Source organism: Nycticebus coucang, chromosome 12 (genome assembly GCF_027406575.1).
Source record: "Nycticebus coucang isolate mNycCou1 chromosome 12, mNycCou1.pri, whole genome shotgun sequence".
NCBI lineage: Eukaryota > Metazoa > Chordata > Mammalia > Primates > Lorisidae > Nycticebus > Nycticebus coucang.
Window position 1 is genome coordinate 38,483,847 of NC_069791.1, and position 19,004 is coordinate 38,502,850.

The window sequence follows — 19,004 nt, forward strand, 5'->3', positions numbered from 1 at the left end:
TTTCCTAGAGTCCTGGCCCCAGCATCCCAGAACAGAGTATAAAAGGGTAGAGATGAGACTGAGAAAAAGTAATACATGACACATCACCCTGATCCAGTTCTTTCTCTCTCTCTCTCTGTCTCGGGGCCGGCTGGACTCAGTGGCTCTCTCTCGCTCTCTCTCTCTCTCTGTCTCGGGGCCGGCTGGACTCAGTGGCTCTCTCTCGCTCTCTCTCTCTCTCTGTCTCGGGGCCGGCTGGACTCAGTGGCTCTCTCTCGCTCGCTCGCTCTCTCTGTCTCGGGGCCGGCTGGACTCAGTGGCTCTCTCTCGCTCTCTCTCTCTCTGTCTCGGGGCCGGCTGGACTCAGTGGCTCTCTCTCGCTCTCTCTCTCTCTCTGTCTCGGGGCCGGCTGGACTCAGTGGCTCTCTCTCGCTCGCTCGCTCTCTCTGTCTCCGGGCCGGCTGGACTCAGTGGCTCTCGCTCGCTCTCTCTCTCTCTCTGTCTCGGGGCCGGCTGGACTCAGTGGCTCTCTCTCGCTCTCTCTCTGTCTCGGGGCCGGCTGGACTCAGTGGCTCTCTCTCGCTCGCTCTCTCTCTCTGTCTCGGGGCCGGCTGGACTCAGTGGCTCTCTCTCGCTCTCTCTCTCTCTCTGTCTCGGGGCCGGCTGAACTCCTGTCGTCTGCTCTGCTGCAGCAGCAGATCTACCCAGTCTTGGGTGCTAGTCTTACCCTTTATAGTTCATTCTCCACACAGCAATCAAAGGGATCTTTTGTAAATATAAATCATACCATTTTTCTTCCCCCACTAAACTACTCAGCAGCTTCTCTGCATACTTAGAGTAAGATCCAGAGTTCTTAATTGGGGCCCTGAGAGGACTGTGTGATAGCTCCTGTTGTCTATGTGGTTTCCTGTTCTGGCTCCCTCCCTCGTTAAGCTCTGGTTGCACTGAGCTTACTATTATGGGCACTTACTACTCTTTGACAGTAGCATATTTGTCGGTTCATTCTTTGTATTATCTGGGTTTTTTTTGCTTGAATTATAGCTACATTTGCACAGCATCTCTGTGTCTTATTCACACTTTTAGCTCCAGTGCCTAGAGACACGCTTGGCGCATAATACAAAGAGTATTCAACATTTACCTATTGCTGAATGGATGAATCTAGGATTCTTCCTCTTTCCCCCTTCACCATCCCTGCCACTCCATGTCCCAGTATGAGTTGCAGGGTCAAAGAGAAGTCACTGACTGATCCTGAAGCATTGGTGCAGACACACCTGCTACTGGCATGCTCCGTGCCAAAGGGGACCACAAAGGGGAAATTCGTGGAAAGGTTGCTGGTAAGCTGTTTGCTGTCAGTAGCTGTCACCTCTGTGGGTCTGCTGTTGATTGGCAAGGCTTGCAGTTAAGAGGAAGTGCTGAATGAGGAGTGGAAAAGAGCTACAGTGAGCTAGAACTGGCTGGGCATGTCTGTCCGTCATCCTGTCTGCCCAGAAAGACCTTCAAGGAGTAATGGCAGCTGGCCCACTTCTGCCTTCCAAGTTCCTCCTTTGGATCAGCTCTAATTGGGAACCCCACAGGGAAGGGTATTCTGGGAAATGCAATTCCCAGCTCAATGGGTTGGACAATAGATCTGTCCAGCACAACACCCTGTGATTTAGCCCTACTGAAGTGCTTGCTGCTACCTGAACATCCCGAGTACTTTCACGCCAGGCTCCTTACAGTGATGTTCCACTTCTTCCCTTGCTTGCAAACGTGTGTGCGCCTTTATTTAAGACTAACTCAAATGTTACCTCCTTGAAACAGTCACAGCTTCCGAAACAGTTGCCTTTTCCTGTTTTCATAGTAGTCCTCCACCTTAGCAAGTAGCAATTTCTACCACATGTATTTTTTTATTTTCTTCCAAGTAGTTTAAATACTTAAGGGAGATTGTGAGCAACTTAATTAGTGATTTAGATGTGTAGAGCAAGTGTCCTCTCAGAACAGTTTCCCTGGAATAGGTTATAATAAAAAGCAATGCCTTTATCAAGCTTTTTCTGGTCCAAACTTGCCACTTTTGCATGACACTAGGGCAGTGGTTCTCAACCTTCCTAATGCCACAGTGTGTTTTCATTGTTAAAAGGCATCGCAACCCACAGGTTGAGAACTGCTGCACTAGGGGGTAGAAGGCTTTTGGCTGATGACTTATCTTTGGTCAGCTGTGATAAATTCAAACACAATGGCTATTCCCACTGTCTCTTTAACTTCCTGGTCAGCAGGTATAGACCAGACAGTGCTGGGCTTGATGGAATGTCTAGTATTCCCTCTCTTCAGCATCTAGTTCTACCTGTGGCCAAGAATAATGTTTCTGAAAAAAGAATAATGAGGCCTGCCTATTCAAAAAGGTTAGGAAGAACTGCAAATTTACTATTATAGACAGCTGTGGAAATAAAATTGTAGACATTGATTATTTGCATAATGTTCAAAGGTATAATTTACTATCATCTTTAAAGGATATAAAAGGGTCACTTTGTTTTTTTAGATTATAAGGCACTTGGGATATTAAAGCGGCAGTTCCCTAACACATCACTAATTGGGCTGACTGCAACTGCGACAAATCATGTTTTGAAGGATGCTCAGAAAATTTTGTGTGTTGGAAAGTGTTTTACTTTTACAGCTTCTTTTAATCGGCCAAATCTTTATTATGAGGTATGTAATATAAATGTCAAGTCATTACTTTTGTGAAGAATTACATCAGAAAGGTTCTACCTTTTGATGATAGGTATTTACATGAATAACAATGAACTATGTTTGAAAGTTTTTAACATTGGGAGGAAATTTTAAGCAGATTCCTTAATTAGTGCTCTGTCTATTGTGCTGCATATTTCTATGTGCTACCTTTTGTTAGGTTAAATAGAAGACACTGTTTTATTAGGTGATTTACTGTCTTTTGTAAAAGATACGCCTAAGTTGCACTTATTTGATAAGTATATAATACATGCATCTTTTTTTATGTAATGATGTAAAAGATGGAGTGATACTAAGGACCCTAATGACATCTCTATTGCAATCAAGTACCAAGTAATAGAAGTATTAATATGTTATTAAAGATTTGCTAATACTCCCTTTTATATTTTAATAACATAAATTTGAAAATAAGATAACCTAATAGCTGTCTTTTCGTTTTTTCTAAACCCTTTGAAGAATGGATTTAATTTTTTCTGAATTTTCATTGAAGATTTATTTAGACTATGGTTTTTGTTTTTATAAAAGAAGCACCAGAATATAAAAAAATCTCCCCCTTTACAAGTTATTCACTACTTCTAGGGCTCCTCATCTGTGGTAAATTAAAAAATAAGACTCAAGAATCTGGGAGGTGGCAGGGATGTGTCAGATGGATTGAGTCCTATGAGGCAAGTGAAAGAGGAGAAAAAAAAAAAACTGCTAATGAAAGAACCACACCTGGAAAGTTGTTACATAGATGGATACTTGGATGGTGCTGATTCATTTATTTTTAATAAGTTAACTTTTCATTAGGTTCGGCAGAAGCCCTCAAACACTGAAGATTTCATTGAGGATATTGTAAAGCTCATTAATGGGAGATACAAAGGGCAATCAGGTAATATGAAAAACAAGCTTTGCAAACTCAGAGAGAACTTTCAAAAAAATAACTAATATTACCCTGAAAATTAGATTGATAATAACACTAAAAACATTAGTGTATGACAGAAGATACTAGAAAATGTTGTAATAAAATTAATTCACTTGGTGATCTTAAGAAACCATGACATTTGCTTATGCCACAGATAATAAGTCTGATTTATTTTTTGCTTATACTTAATTGCTTTCAAATGACTTAATGGTAATTGTCAACAGTGCATAATGTTTTGGCATCAGGGACCAGTTTCATGGAAGACAGTTTTTCTGGGGGTTGTGGGAGGATTGGGCATGAGGCAGAGCTCAGGTGGTGATGTGAGTGACGGGGAACAATTGTAAATACAGATGGAGCTTCAGCTCTTTTGCCTGCCCACCATTCATCTTCACGCTGTGCTGCCCAGTTCCTAATAGGCCATGGACTGGTCTTAATACACCTGCATTCCCCAACCCCAGTCCATGGTCCAGGGGTTAGGGACCACAGGTGTACAAGACAGAGGATTAAGCAACTGATGTTCTAACGGGATATAAAATATAGTCCATTACTGTATAGGGAACTCTAAAGACCTAAATTCAGTTAAGCATAGATGGAGTGTATACACTTGAGTTCCACAATTCATGATCAGACAGGTGCTATTGAAGCAGAGCTTGTGTCAAAGTAGCATTTCAAACTGTTCCATAGACTTTTAGGAGATAGTAATGAGTGTCCTGGACAAAAGAAGTTCCCGGGTCAAATAAGTTTGAGAAAGGCTGCAGCTATTTATCCTGCCTGGTGAGTCATAGGGTGTGTTAACACATTAGAAGCTCTGGTCAGCCCTGAAAATAAGAAGCCTGTTTACTGTATTGAATACAGTGTTCCCCAAACTCAATTGAACTTGAAACTTGTTTTTCACAACACACAGCACACTTGTTAACACCTTATGGACATCAGTTTGAGAAATATTATGTGGTGGGAGGAAAGAAAATAGGTAATGGGAACAAAACTGGTGGCTCAGGGCTCACGTCTACTCTAAAGCAAGCTGATTATCAAACCTTACATTATAACAAGACGTCAGTATTTGGCCAAGGCCTTTTCATTGGACTCAAATTCTTTCTACCCCTGTGTAATATATTAATCAGCCTCTTGAATGTGTGTGTGTTGAAAATTATCTTCCAGGAATTTACCTTATATATCTAACAACTGGATACATTTTACTGCAGGAATCATATATTGTTTTTCTCAGAAGGACTCTGAACAAGTTACAGGTAGTTTACAGAGCTTGGGAATTAATGCAGGTGCTTACCACGCCAATATGGAGCCAGAAGACAAGACCAAGGTTCATAGAAGTTGGGCAGCCAATGAGCTTCAGGTTAAGTATATATCTTTGATAGAAACCTAACATACCTTTAAAAATATTTTACCTTCATTTAATTAACTGATAAAATGTTAAAATATTTTAGGTGGTGGTGGCAACAGTTGCATTTGGTATGGGAATCGATAAGCCAGACGTGAGGTTTGTTATTCATCATTCAATGAGTAAATCTATGGAAAATTATTACCAAGAGAGTGGGCGTGCAGGTATGTAGAACTCAAATCTACAAGTAATTTTTTAGAAACTTTTTCCAGAAAATGCATTATAAATGTTTGGTAATTCTGTGTTTTTAATCTTCTTTGTTGGATAGAATAATGAAATCTTAGCAGTTTCATACTTACATATGAAGACATTTTGCTTATGTCCTACTGCTATGAATTATTTCTTATTCTGTATACTAAGATGATCTCCTGAATTTTTAGTGGTTTCAAATCCATAACTTGATTATTTGTAGATATATTTTTAACTTAATAAAGGTGATTATTAATATGTCTCTTTAGTCATTTTTTAAAAATTTGAGGTCAGCTGTTACGAATTGACATCCACATCTCTGAAATTTCTAGATGTAGTATGAAGCATTGTTAGCTAATTTAATTTTACCTGTTATTTTTATATGTTTTGAATTTTTTAAAGTAATGATGCAATTTGAAGATTTTTCACGCCATAGGTCGGGATGACATGAAAGCTGACTGTATTCTGTACTATGGCTTTGGAGATATATTCAGAGTAAGTTCAATGGTGGTGATGGAGAATGTGGGACAGCAGAAGCTTTATGAGATGGTGTCGTATTGTCAAAACATAAGCAAGTAAGCCATGTACCTTTTTTTAACTTTTGCCAGTTATAGCCAAACACGTATGAAATTGTTGATGTTACTTTGTATACTTACTAAAAATATTAGTATAACACCAAAATGTATGTCTATAAAAGCAGATGTCTGAGAGTAGGGACCAGTATATGAATCTGGATAACCTGCCTTAATCCAAGTAAAGATGCTGTGTCTTTGGGCTACTCCTTCAAAGCTATTTTTTTTTTTTTTTATTGAAGGTTCTAATACAATGAACCCTTTTTTCTCTGGCATTGGTATACAGCTACACACTTTTAGTAATTTTGAAAAGGCATATGATAGGCATTTTGAGGGTCAAGCTCAGTAACCTGCCATCCTACTGTCTGTGATAATTGAGTAGAGGGTAAAGTTCTTCCCTTAAGAAATAGGTTTAAATTTACTTAGGTGGCTTTAATTCGACCATATAGCTTCTTGATCTTAGTCCTATTTATACTCTTACTGCTTGTCACATAAGAAGGGCTCAGAAATGCTGCAGTGGTAAGCAGTACCTGGACAGTGATAGTGGTCTTTCTTCCCAGCAGATGCTACCATAATGTAGTTAAAGATATATATTTCTTTAAAAGCCCAGTAGAGGCTGGGCATGGTGGTTCATGCCAATAATCTTAGCACTTTGAGAGATGGAGGTGGGAGGATTGCTTGAGGCCAGGAGTTCAAGATCAGCCTGGGGAACATGTTAAGACGCCAATATTTAAAAATTAGTTGGGTGTGGTTTCACACGCAGTAGTTCTGGGTACTTGGAAGACTGAGACAGAAGGATTTAGCCCTGGAGTTTGAGATTGTAGCGAGCTATGACGATGGCATTGCACTCCAGCCTGAGTAACAGTGAGACCTTGTCTCAAAAACAAAAATAGGCCAAATAGACCCTCGTGAAGCATACTTCAGTGTTTAGACTCAAATATTAATACTTTGAAACATAAGAAACTGCTTTACTGTCAGGAATATATTCTTCTTCTAATAGTTAAAATAGTGAATTTAAAAAGCCAACTCAAATTTCTTAAGCAGTGTTTATCAAGAACATATGGAAACAAAATCTTGTATGGTAGGCAGAATGTCCCCCACAAAAGAAGTCCACATCTAACTCTGGGAACCTGTGAATATTTTACCTTATATGGCAAAGGGAAATTAAAATTGCAGATGGAATTTGGGAGTGTATTTGGCTCATCAGGTGGCCCAGTATTACCACCTGGGTCCTTAAAGGAAGAGGGAGACAGAAATGGTCATATTAATGTGATGTGGGGCGGACTCAACCCAGCTGTTGACTTTGACAATGAAATGAAGGAAGGGGACCTGGGCCAAGGAATGCACTTAGCCTCTAGAAACTGGGAAAGGACAGGACAGTTCTCCCCTAAAACCCTCCAGAAAAAATCCAGTCAGCTGCCAGTGATTTTGACCCAGTTTGACCTATATTAGACTTCTGAACTATAGAGATGTAAGATAATGAATTTGTTTTAAACCACCGATTTTGTGGTAATAATATGCAGCAAAAAGAAACTAATGTAAGTGTATTCTGAAATAGGAATTTTTTTAAAACTTCATTAGATCATTTAATAAATAATTTCTCTAAATGTTTGCAGATGTCGCCGTGTGTTGATAGCTCAACATTTTGATGAAGTATGGAACTCAGATGCATGTAACAAAATGTGTGATAACTGCTGTAAAGATACTTGTGAGTTCATTTTTTAAACCTGTATAGGTTAATACATTCTTACATAATTTAACTACAGGGATATAGTTTTAGAAATTTGTCATTTGGTGATTTCATCATTGTGCAAACTGATAAGAACCTAGATGGTATAGCCTAACACACCTTGGATAGCGCCTAGCCTACAAACCTGTACGGTATGTTACTATCTTGAATACTGTAGGCAATTGTAACACAATGGGAAGTATTAAAAAAGGTACCATAAAAATACGGTTTTATCATCTCATGGGGCCACTGTACATATGTGATCTGTTGTTGACTGAAAAATCGTTATGTGGTACAAGACTGTATATACAGCTAGGACTATGTGAGGGAAGTATTATACCCCTAAATGGACTTAAAAGATTTAACGAAGTGTGAATAGTTTTCCAGATTCAAAAATACCAACACAAAGTTTTGAAACAAAGGTAAATAAAAGGAAACATCATGTGTTTGCCTTTGTTTCAAAACTAGCTAGCTCCTCATGTAAGACCTGAGTTCTGATGCATTGGTGGATAGAAGCCAGCCACTATATTTTACTTTGCAGCTAAATGAACTTAAGAATTTATCAGACTATCTTAAACTGAACAAATTAACAAGAGTCAGATGTATAAATCAAGAGTGCTAGTCTCTTAATTAGTAATTGGGGATATCAGTCCAGGATACTCTTGTTGCTAAATCATAGTACCAGGAATCCATACTAATTTCAAGACTTTGCTTAATAAGCATGAATCAGATAAGTATGAGGAATAGACTGGTTACCAAACACACTTCTCGGTAACTTAATAAGTATGTCTAGTGGATACTTTCCGATTCTTAGAACATATGGTGAGCCTTGTAATAACGAGGGTGTTTGTTTCCTTCATATCACTGTAAACCCCACAATGTGTTGCAGAAACTGTAACTTGGTCTAGTGACAGAGATTTGAGAAATAGCTTAGTGTTAATTCACAATACATTAAAAACAATTCAGTATTCAGGGTGGTTCATGTTGATAGAACTAGTTTTAGATCAGTTTAGCTACTTAGGATATCCTATCTTTGCCCTTCTTTTCTACATACCAATTGTCTATAACCATGTCTCTTTCATTTGTAGCATTTGAAAGAAAAAATGTAACACAGTATTGCAGAGATCTAATCAAGATCCTGAAGCAGGCAGAGGAAATGAATGAAAAACTCACTCCACTGAAACTGATTGATTCTTGGATGGGAAAGGGTGCAGCAAAACTGAGAGTAGGAGGTGTTATTCCTCCCACACTGCCTCGTGAGGATCTGGAGAAAATTATTGCCCACTTTCTTCTACAGCAGTATCTTAAGTATATACAAACCCTTTTCTTGTTCAAGTTTTCTTTGTGATTGCTTCATCTTTAATTGCAGCAGAATAAATGGGTTTGCATTTATTTCACGTGAACTTTTAAATGCTATAGAAAATATCTAATAAACTGTGATAGTGTAAGTCAAAAAGGAACAAAACTACTTTCTATGAACATTGTATTTGCATTCTTACAAGTTTTATTATTTCAAATCAGTGTTATTTAAAATTATTGCACATATTGTTATTTCTTTGGTAAATTTCAGAACACTCCTGATTGTTCGCTTTTATCTTCTGCAGAGAAGACTACAGTTTTACAGCGTATGCCACCATTTCATATTTGAAAATAGGACCTAAAGCCAATCTTCTGAATAGCGAGGCCCATGTTATTACTATGCAAGTAAAGCCTACCCAGAACTGTTCCAGGGTAACTGCCTATTAACTTTCAGTTTTATATATTTAAAAATATATATTAAAGACTATGGGATGCTTTTCTGTAGTACTCCTCTAGATCTAGCTCAACACTTAGATTCTGGGTATGGAAAAGAGAAACATTTTCTGTGGAGATGGTGAAAAAATTTAGACTAGCCTTTTCACATAGACAAGGGGGGGTTTTCCTGTCTCTTGGAATATGAAGAGTCCATTTTAATGTCCCGATTTTGTGGTGGACCCTGCCCTCTTGGTATTAGTTGTGATCATTACTGGTTGAGAAAGAAGTCTGTCTGTCTGCTACTCCAGAAGTTGAAAACCACTGTTATAAACCAAGCACTATCAAGTCTGCAAAAGGCTGCCAGGTAGCACTGTGTATAAGATACTTCGGGCATTTTTTTAAGCTTCTCTGACAGTGTAGTTCCTTTTATTCACTATAGAACTTACATTTGAGTAGAAATTTAGAGATAAAAAAAACTAGACCCTTGGATACTTAAAGAAGTAACTGATGCTGAAGGAATGTTTTGAAATTATTAATCTTATAAGAAAACTGGTTGAATTTTTACTAGGGTGTTTTGTTATTGTTTTTGTAGGTTGAAGCATCTCAAACCAGTCATTCTGAAGAACCTGATAAAAGGGAAGAAAAAATTTCAGGTAAATTCCAGAAGAAGGCCGCAAACATGCTTCAGCACTCTGGTTCTAAGAATACAGGGGCTAAGAAAAGAAAAATCGATGATGCGTGAAATGAATATTACTATTATTTCCCGAATAGTTTATGCATGTTTACACCATTATTTTTGTAGTTAATCAATTTTAAAAACAATGTCATTGCTATCTTATACATATGGAGCTATGTTTTCAGAGCTTATCTCTGGAGACTTGAGATTTTGAGAACTTGGAAATTGGAGATCATGAATTAGCTAATTTTACAGAATGAGACAAGGGAAAAATAATTTTTATGTAAAATCCTTGAGAATAAGTTCACATCATTAAGTTCTTTATGCTTTAATATACTTAGTTGCTTTTTTCTTTTGACATAACTATCTTCTTTATACCAATACTATATACTGACAGAAGCTCATCATTAAATGAGTAATATTTTAAGCTACATAATATAGATAATGTGTTATAAAACCAATTCAGCAACAAGCAAAAAAACAAGGCATCAATACAAATATCAGCAAAGGAGATACTGTTGCATCTGTATTTAATAGAGTAAAGCAATACTACAAGCTTTCTGAAACCACAACCCTATTTTGAATTTCACAAAGAATGGCTCTCATCTACCAGAAGTGCGATTCCCAACCCCTGGGCCATGGACTGGTACCAGGCCACACAATAGGAGGCCAGGAGCAAGCTAGCCAACAGTCTTTGCTGGTATCACTGCCTGAGCTCCGCCTCCTAACAAATCTCCTCCTTAAGTCTGTGGAAAAACTGTCTTCCATGAAACCAGTCCCTGGTGCCAAAAAAGTTGGAGACTGCTGTAGTAGAGGACATTCTGGCTAAGTAGATAACTTAGCTAAATTTGCTCCAAAGCTAAATCACAAGTGAACATGTTTGAATGTTAAAACAAAAATGGATAACTGAAGACTTACTATATAATTTATAAATGGTCACTTTTGTATTAGAAAATACATCTATAAATAAATTATCTGAACTGGTTTCATACTTAGACTTTGCTTTTTTTAATACTTTTCACTAACATCATTATCACCTCTGTCCTCTTAATGTTGTGGTCATTAACTGGGTTCAGTCATTCCTTTTATTTAGTTGTGATTTTTCTTGTCTCATTTGGGATATTCATGTGATTCTTGAAGAAATTCTCTTAGTCAAAATAATCTTCTATATCAATATTTGGATCTAGCAGATCTTCTCCATATTGTGAAAGATTCATTTGGTTTAAAATCAAGTTTTCAAAGGTTTCTTCTAAATCAGTTTCACCAATTAAGACAGCGCCCATCATCCGCCCGTTCTGCATGACCACTTTGATATATTCTTGTCCTTTGGTGCATCTCAGCATTAATTCATGATCTGAACCTAAGCCCTGTGCATTGTATTTTCCCAGCAATACAACCTAAATATAGGGATAAAAAAGTTACTCTTGTGAGTGCCAAAAAGAAAACATAATGTGTCATTTTTCTATGTCATGCTAGAATAGCCAGCAGAAAAATTATTCAACAAAATTTTACAGCTAAAAAGTATAATGTGGAGGAGTCCAAAGAAACACTAGAATGGCATGCAATTTTACAGGTTAAAAATAACATTAAAAGTATCTAGTGAACATAGTGAAGTGTTAACGTCTAACATTTCTATCATTAAAAATATCTAGTGAACATATAAATGTGTGTAATAAGATACCGGTTACATTAGCCTGGAGTCAGTGTTTAAAGATTTAATAAGGAAATGAACAGATCCTTCATAAACAAAGTACTTAATTTCCCTAAGCCTTTTGAAAGTTTCTTCTTATCCGTAAATTAGGAAAAAAAATACCCGTTGCAGAGTAATATAAAAAGGATTAAATAAAATAATAAGCATGGGGTAACACCTAGCTTATTCTTGAGTATAACAGCTGTTAATTCCTCTCAGATGGAAAGGATGAATCTCAAGTAAAAGTTAGAAAAGCACAACAGAACAAATACGGAAGGGAGATTTTTTTTTTTTTCTTCTTAACTATAAAATATAATAGTGATAAGCTGGGTAATAATTATCAGATGATCCTTACACCTTAATTCCTAACTAAGATCCGCAGTACTATCATGTATTGATTTGCAAAAAAGGAAAAAATATCATTCTTTATAAAATGATTAAAACCATGCAAATTTGTAATCCAGTAGAAATTTAGATGATATATCAAGAGTTATATCTATCTTACCTTATAGTTAAAAAATTTTGTTACGTGAGCAAATAATTCAAAGCTGAAATCCATGTCAATTGATTCTCCTAAACTGGCTGCAGCCATACACTTTGCTGCATACCATCCCATCTGTCTGGCTTGAGTCCATAGCCGCATCTGAAATCATGAAAACCTGTTACACACTGTCATTTCTCAGGATCATTACTTGAACAATGTTACCATTTTACCTCATAAATTCTCTTAGCGGGGTTAGTGCACCCTAATCAGACTGGTTTTTGGAATTTTTTGAATTCTATCTAAATTACTACATCTAAAATTGAAAGATGACTCCAATCATCTATGTTTTAATATAATTTCTATTAAATAGTATGAAAATATTTTAAGTTAAACCAGGCGAGAAACACATTTTAACTAACCAGTCCTCTCTTCGAAGTTTGTTATCGTAATAGAGATAACAAACTATCGCTAAAAATATTGTTCCATTTTCCAGTCACCTTCATTTTTAAGCATTAGATAATTAAGGCCCACTGGGTAACTACTGCAGTGGTTGGACCTGTTGGTGCCCAGCCCCAAGATACCCTATTAGATTTCAGAAACTGATTCTGGCAAATCATTTAGGTTTTTCCCTATAGTAGTATTAATTTCCCCTCTATTGTATTTTTATTTTATGTTTACAAAGTTTTGGGCTTTTCTGTATAAGACATTACTGGCTTTGGGAGTCCTAGTGGATCTGAATATCAACTCTTCTGCATATTAAGGTTTTCTGAGCCTTAGTTTCTTCATCTGAAACAAACATAACACCACCTACCTCATAGCTCTTAGGAAAATTCAATAGCTTAGCCTATAAGAAGCAATTAGTTTCCTTCTACCCCTATGTGTGAGTATATGTACCTAATGCTGTCTTTTGTGCAAAAATGTCATAATCGTGGACGTGAGCTTTGAGCATTTCTAGTAGAAGTGATTTATTTAGTCTCCTCTGTAAACAAGATAGATAGGATGATGTGAAAGGCAGTCTATGGCAAAGAAGCAGAATAAAGTGAGCATAGTAGCAACTTGAGAAAAGCTAACAGAAGTGGCCTGCAGCAAGTTTACATCTTGGACTATGTAAAAATAAATTAATTAGCATCCTGGTTGGGTGCTAATTAATTAAGAAGTAGGGTCTAATTATAATGGATTCACTCAAAATAACGGATACCTGTTTAGTTTTGGATATTTCTTTCCTGCATCAGATTATAACACACATCACAGAAATAATTTATTCTAGAGGGTTTTAAAATGTTGAAAAAATTCCCATAAATTCCAACTTTTTTTTTTTTTTTCTTTTTTTTTGTAGAGACAGAGTCTCACTGTACTGCCCTCAGGTAGAGTGCCGTGGCTTCACACGGCTCACAGCAACCTCCATCTCCTGGGCTTAAGCGATTCTCTTGCCTCAGCCTCCCGAGCAGCTGGGACTACAGGCGCCCGCCACAACGCCCGGCTATTTTTTGGTTGCAGTTTGGCCGGGGCTGGGTTTGAACCCGCCACCCTCGGCATATGGAGCCGGCGCCCTACTCACTTAGCCACAGGCGCCACCCAGTTCCAACTATTAATTGCAAACATTTTTTTTATTTCCTGATGTCTCTGCTGTCTTCATCATACAAAATGATGAAGCTACTTAAAATACGTTTGGTTCTTCTACTACTGTGTACTCTATAGTTAATCAGCATGAATAATACCCCTAACTGGGGAGCTAGTCTTAGCAAAGATAAGTGTTAATTAACATCTACCTGGGTTTCCGCCCTTCCTGAGACAACTTCACCTCTGGTCATTGTCTGTATCCTCTAGTAGTTTTGTTGTACCATTAGAAGGAGGCAGGCAATGCTCAGAGGTTGGGGGGAGTCTAGATGCAGTTCCAAGTTGTTAAGGCTGAGGAAAGCTCTTCACTATAGGAACATTTTTCAGTAATAATTACCATAGGACAGAATAGGGTCATCCAGGTATAGAATGTTTGGTCTGTATGATTTATTGATTTATTATCAGTATTTTTTTTATTCTAAACCTGTGCTGTTCAATATGGCAGCCACTAAACATGTAACTATTTAAATTTAATGAAAAATTAATAGTTAAAAATTCAGTTCCTTTGCTATGAAAGAAAATATTACCATGAGAATGTGACCACCTCTCACTCCCTACCATAGGAATGTGACCACCTCTCACTCCCTACCATAGGAATGTGACCACCTCTCACCCACTACCATGAGAATGTGACCTTTTGTAACTGTTCCAGAAGATAGCCCCGAGCTGAAGCAAATGTTTAACTGTTAATCTTGTCTTAAGACAGTTGAATAATAAACCAGAGTTCTTCTTATCTGGAAAGCCCCTGCTATGTCTGCTTCCCCTCCCTACTTTATGGTTAGAGCCCCTGCTATGTCCGCTCCCTCTCCCTACTTTATGGTTAGAGCCCCTGCTATGTCTGCTCCCTCTCCCTACTTTATGGTTAGAGCCCCTGCTATGTCTGCTCCCCCTCCCTACTCTGTGGTTTTTGCCTTTATAAGCTTGTAAAATCTGCTGTTCGGGGCTTAACTCCTCGGCTCCTGAGAGAGTCACGGGTTAGGCCCCAGCATGCTGGAATAAAAATAAAAAAAACCCTCGTGCTGATTGCATCAAGTGTCGTCTCTTGCGGTTGATTGGGGGTCGTGTTAGCCCAGGACAGAGTGGGGGTCTTGTCCCAAGTCTTTCAGCTATATTAGTCACATTTTCAACTACTCATGTGACACATGGCTAGTGTGACATTTGACTGGATGGTACAGAATTATAGAACATTTCCATCATCACAGAAAATTTTACTTGACAGTGCTGATACGCATATGGGAATGAAAAAGTAATAGCCCATAATTTCTTTTAAATTAAAAGATATCCCACTCTACCACTATCTAATAACTTAGTAAAAAGGAAAAAAATTCTAGTGTTTTTTTTTTTTTTTAAGTATCACAAAACAATTCCATGGTAGAAAAGTTGGAAAACCAGAAAGCTGGATTTGTTGGTAGCACCCACCGTTTTTTTTTTTTCAGACTGAAGAAAACATGTGATCACTCATATATGCTAGCTCACCTGCTGCCACACGGGGCTAGGCTGCCAGGATGCACTGCAGATGTCACCTGCCGCGTAGACATCAGGAAGGGAGGTGTGCATGTGATCATCCACTTTCAGGCCACCGTCTTCCCCTAGGTCAAACTAAACAATGTTCTTCATAAGCATGGTGGTAAGCAAAATGAAAAGTAAGATTTTTATTCTAAAGTAAAAGAACAAATCAAATATTTTACATGTAGGTATATTGATAAAAACAGCTGTAAAGTTTAAACACCTAAGCTGAATTTCCAGGGATCAAATTCATACTTAGACCTGTAAAATTCTTAGAATTTCAACATCAAAAATACTTAATAATCATATCACTTCCCCACCAATAATTACAAAAACATTTCTCTGTTTTTATTAAGTTTCAAATGCTAAACAGCAAAAAATACAAGATGGTTTTTTTAGAAAATACACTTTTGGGCTTGGCGCCTGTAGCACAGTGGTTATGGCGCAAGCTGCACACGGAGGCGCGTGGGTTCGAACTTGGCCTGGGCTAGCTAAACAATGATAATTGCAACAAAAAATAGCCAGGTGTAGTGGCAGGCGCCTGGAGTCCCAGTTACTGGGAGGCTGAGGCAAGAGAACTGCTTAAGCCCGTAAGTTTGAGGTTGCTGTGAGCTGTGATGCCACAGCACTCTACTGAGGGCGACATAGTGAGACTCTGTCTCAAAAAAAAGAAAGAAAAAAATCCACCTTAGAGAATTCATAGCTAGTATCAGTCTCTTACCAAGCCTTAGATTAGTAACAATAGTTATGCTGGGATGTTAACTGCTTCAGTATTTTAAGCAGTAAAGAATACTGTAAATCAAGACTTGAATATAAGCCAAATTGTTTACTACTGTCTTACGTTACAGTTTTCTACTAAAATAAAGATAATTAATCATGCTTGAAAATCAGAGATCTTCATTAAGAGTATTTTAAAAATATTCATAGCTGGACAAATAATTTCACCTTACACTGTTACCATGGAGAAAAGGGTCTATGTTTGGTATAACTCCTGTAGCACTGACAATAAAATCACAGCCATATATCTTTTCATTCGTCAATTCCACATATATAGGCCACATCTCTTAAAAAAAAACAAAAAACAAAATTTTATTCTCAAATGTGATCATCACCAAATGTCCATAGCATTATGTGAATACAATGAGTAGAAACACAGAAAAAAAGGCAAGATGTGACTTTGTAGTACTACCCTTTAATAATTTTTATAAAGCATATCTGCTAAAATAATTTTAATGCAATCAACATCATCTCCTTGTTTAAGGTATATTTAAAAAATGGTATTCTAAATGTTTTTCCTTCAAATGTGGACATCAATTTTAACAAAGTAAATTATCACCTTCTAAATTCTTCAAAAATTGTTATTAATACTTTTCATTCCACTTAGCATTTAGTCTAACTAGGTTATATTCACTTTTTTTTTTTCTTAATTGAGACAATAGTCTCACTCTGTTGCCCTGGGTAGAGTGCCGTGGTGTCATAGCTCACAGCAATCTCAAACTCTTGGGCTCAAGTGACCCTCCTGCCTCAGCCTCCAGAGTTGGTGGGACTACAGGCGCCCTACCACAATACCTGGCTATTTTTAGAGACAGTCTCAGAGTCTCATTCTTGCTCAGGCTGGTCTCCAACTCCTAAGCTCAAGCAATCTATTCTCCTTGGCCTCCTAGAGTGCTATCATGTCAGGCTTCAGTCAACACATCAGGCTCTTACACTTTTTAATGTGTTCTTTCCTTCATTGTTCATATTCAAACTCTAAAATTCCCTTTTCCTATGGAAAAATTCACATAATTAAAAACAGTGGAAAATTTTATACACTGGTGGCTAAGCATATTTCTTTAAAAGATGATAGTTCTTTTAGCCCTCTGGGAGGCCAAAATAGGAGGATCCCTTGAGCTCAGGAGGTCAAGACCAGCCTGAGAAAGAGTAAGACCCCATCTCTGCTAAAAATAGAAAAATTAGTTGGGCATGGTGGTGCATACCTGTAGTCCCAGCTACTCAGGAAGTTAATGTAGAAGGATTGCACATGCACAGGAGTTTCAGGTTGTTGTGAGTTAGGCTGAGGCCATGGTACTCTAGGTTGGGTAATAGAGTGAGACTCTGTCTCAAAAAACAAACAAAAAAAAAATGGTAGTTCTCATATCGGAATAGGAGTAAAGAGATATACATCTGAGTCCCAAACATATATACATGTTTAGTCTGATTTTGGAGAAGTCATCTCACCTCTAGAGGTTCAGGTTTCTGTTTTGTGTTGATCTGTAAGATATTCTTACTGATGGTCAAAACATTATGAAACCTATGTTAAGATCTCTATATATAATTCATTAGAAATCTTAGTGACTAGACATTAAATTATGGTTTTATTTTTACTTTTCATGTTTAAATTTTACATGGAAATCTGAAGTTATTTTTATAAATAATTTGGCAACATTAAACAGTTTTCCTTTTAATTAAATGGTTATATATTTTATTTCATTACTTACCCTTATCAGATGTAACTGACTTATCTTCTCTTGGAAAACTTAAAGACTTTTTCTTTAAAATTCTAAATTCTTCCTGAAGGTAAATATTCTTTACTTCACACATATTTTCAATGTGAATCTTATGAGAAAACTAAAATAAAAAATACTGGTCACCATAATACTTTCAAAAAGAATGGCTTGGGTTACTGATGATGAAGATACTCGCAGAAACATATAGAAAACTTAATTCTTACAATGAAAACACATCAGGTACTCCCAAATAAACCTCTCAATTTCTGTGCATGGAAGGAGTGAGGAGAAATTCATTCAGTTCTTAAGAGATCTAGAAGTTGCATTGGCAGATAGTATGGAGGGCATATTTTTTAGATTAAGCTCACTGTTAATATATGTATTATTAAAAATAATTAAAATGGTCATGGACTATAAAACCTTATTCAGGGAAGACCTATCTTATTGTTATAATGTAGAACCTTAGTAAAGCGCCAGGTAGATAGTAGACTCTCAATAAATGTTTATTGAACTAAATTGTTAAAGTTCTTGGGTTGAACACATGATCTTAGGATCTGAAGGTACAGAGAGGATTTTTACATTATTTCTACCACCAAAATTAAGTATATCATGTAGTCAGTCCCACTCCCACCTACCTAAAGTAGAACACCAAAGTTTTGAAGAAATTATACACAGTAATGAAGGACTACATGCATTATTTCTTAAAATGTTTAAATAGCATAGCCTTTTAACAACTGTTAAAAATTCAAAATATCTAATAAAATGAGTAAAAGTCATCTATCAATTATAGTATTATGTATTTTAAATCCATCTAACAGCCTTTACAAGTTTACTGCATGCATCTAAAGGAACCTTGGAGAAAAGACTAAATAGGACAAGCATATTCACAGAAGTGTGAGTATGCAGATCTCCATCCCCGTGTCAGGAAATAGTAAAAAACTAAGTTTCTCCCACTATACTCTCACAACACAGATTACTTCTGTGACCAAATGTGTGGGGGTTTCCTTCACACACTAAAGCAGGTAATACATTCTCAGTGAATGCCAGCTGAGTGTCCTCTAATTTAATTCATTTCTGACCCTACCTGGAAACAGCATCAGAACACACAGGTTGAGGCTCAATCCCACAGGACTGTCTTCTACTTCCCACAACTGCAAGCCCAGGTTGTTTCACCTGCACTTCTGACCAACCAACTATACAAATCAGGGCTTGCATGATTTCTTCCTCTGTTCACTTACTTTGCTAGAACAGCACACAGAACTCAGTGAAACCTTTTACTTAGATCTACCAGTTTTATTGTAAAGGATATGACAAAGAGTAC

General features: G+C 37.3%; 2 protein-coding genes across 5 annotated transcripts in view; one reads left to right on the forward strand and one right to left on the reverse strand.

Moving 5' to 3' along the window:
* RECQL (RecQ like helicase) overlaps positions 1 to 15,246 on the forward strand; it is a 33,452-nt gene extending 18,206 nt beyond the window's left edge. Inside the window, exons 7-16 of one of the 2 annotated variants that reach the window (XM_053555481.1) lie at positions 2,495 to 2,661; positions 3,490 to 3,571; positions 4,807 to 4,955; positions 5,047 to 5,164; positions 5,626 to 5,764; positions 7,378 to 7,469; positions 8,579 to 8,798; positions 9,095 to 9,221; positions 9,817 to 9,877; positions 15,128 to 15,246. In XM_053555481.1, the coding sequence (XP_053411456.1) occupies positions 2,495 to 2,661; positions 3,490 to 3,571; positions 4,807 to 4,955; positions 5,047 to 5,164; positions 5,626 to 5,764; positions 7,378 to 7,469; positions 8,579 to 8,798; positions 9,095 to 9,221; positions 9,817 to 9,877; positions 15,128 to 15,132 (1,160 nt within the window). In that variant the 3' untranslated portion in view covers positions 15,133 to 15,246. Of the gene's footprint in view, positions 1 to 2,494; positions 2,662 to 3,489; positions 3,572 to 4,806; positions 4,956 to 5,046; positions 5,165 to 5,625; positions 5,765 to 7,377; positions 7,470 to 8,578; positions 8,799 to 9,094; positions 9,222 to 9,816; positions 10,018 to 15,127 lie in introns of those variants that run through there. The other variant, XM_053555480.1, reaches the window with a different exon arrangement.
* PYROXD1 (pyridine nucleotide-disulphide oxidoreductase domain 1) overlaps positions 10,213 to 19,004 on the reverse strand; it is a 29,645-nt gene continuing 20,853 nt past the window's right edge. For 2 of the 3 annotated variants that reach the window (XM_053555482.1, XM_053555484.1), the window contains 5 exons: positions 17,675 to 17,804; positions 16,148 to 16,260; positions 15,168 to 15,290; positions 12,096 to 12,233; positions 10,213 to 11,297 (listed from right to left, as the gene is read on the reverse strand). In XM_053555482.1, the coding sequence (XP_053411457.1) occupies positions 11,049 to 11,297; positions 12,096 to 12,233; positions 15,168 to 15,290; positions 16,148 to 16,260; positions 17,675 to 17,804 (753 nt within the window). In that variant the 3' untranslated portion in view covers positions 10,213 to 11,048. The remainder of the gene's footprint in view (positions 11,298 to 12,095; positions 12,234 to 15,167; positions 15,291 to 16,147; positions 16,261 to 17,674; positions 17,805 to 19,004) is intronic. The other variant, XM_053555483.1, reaches the window with a different exon arrangement.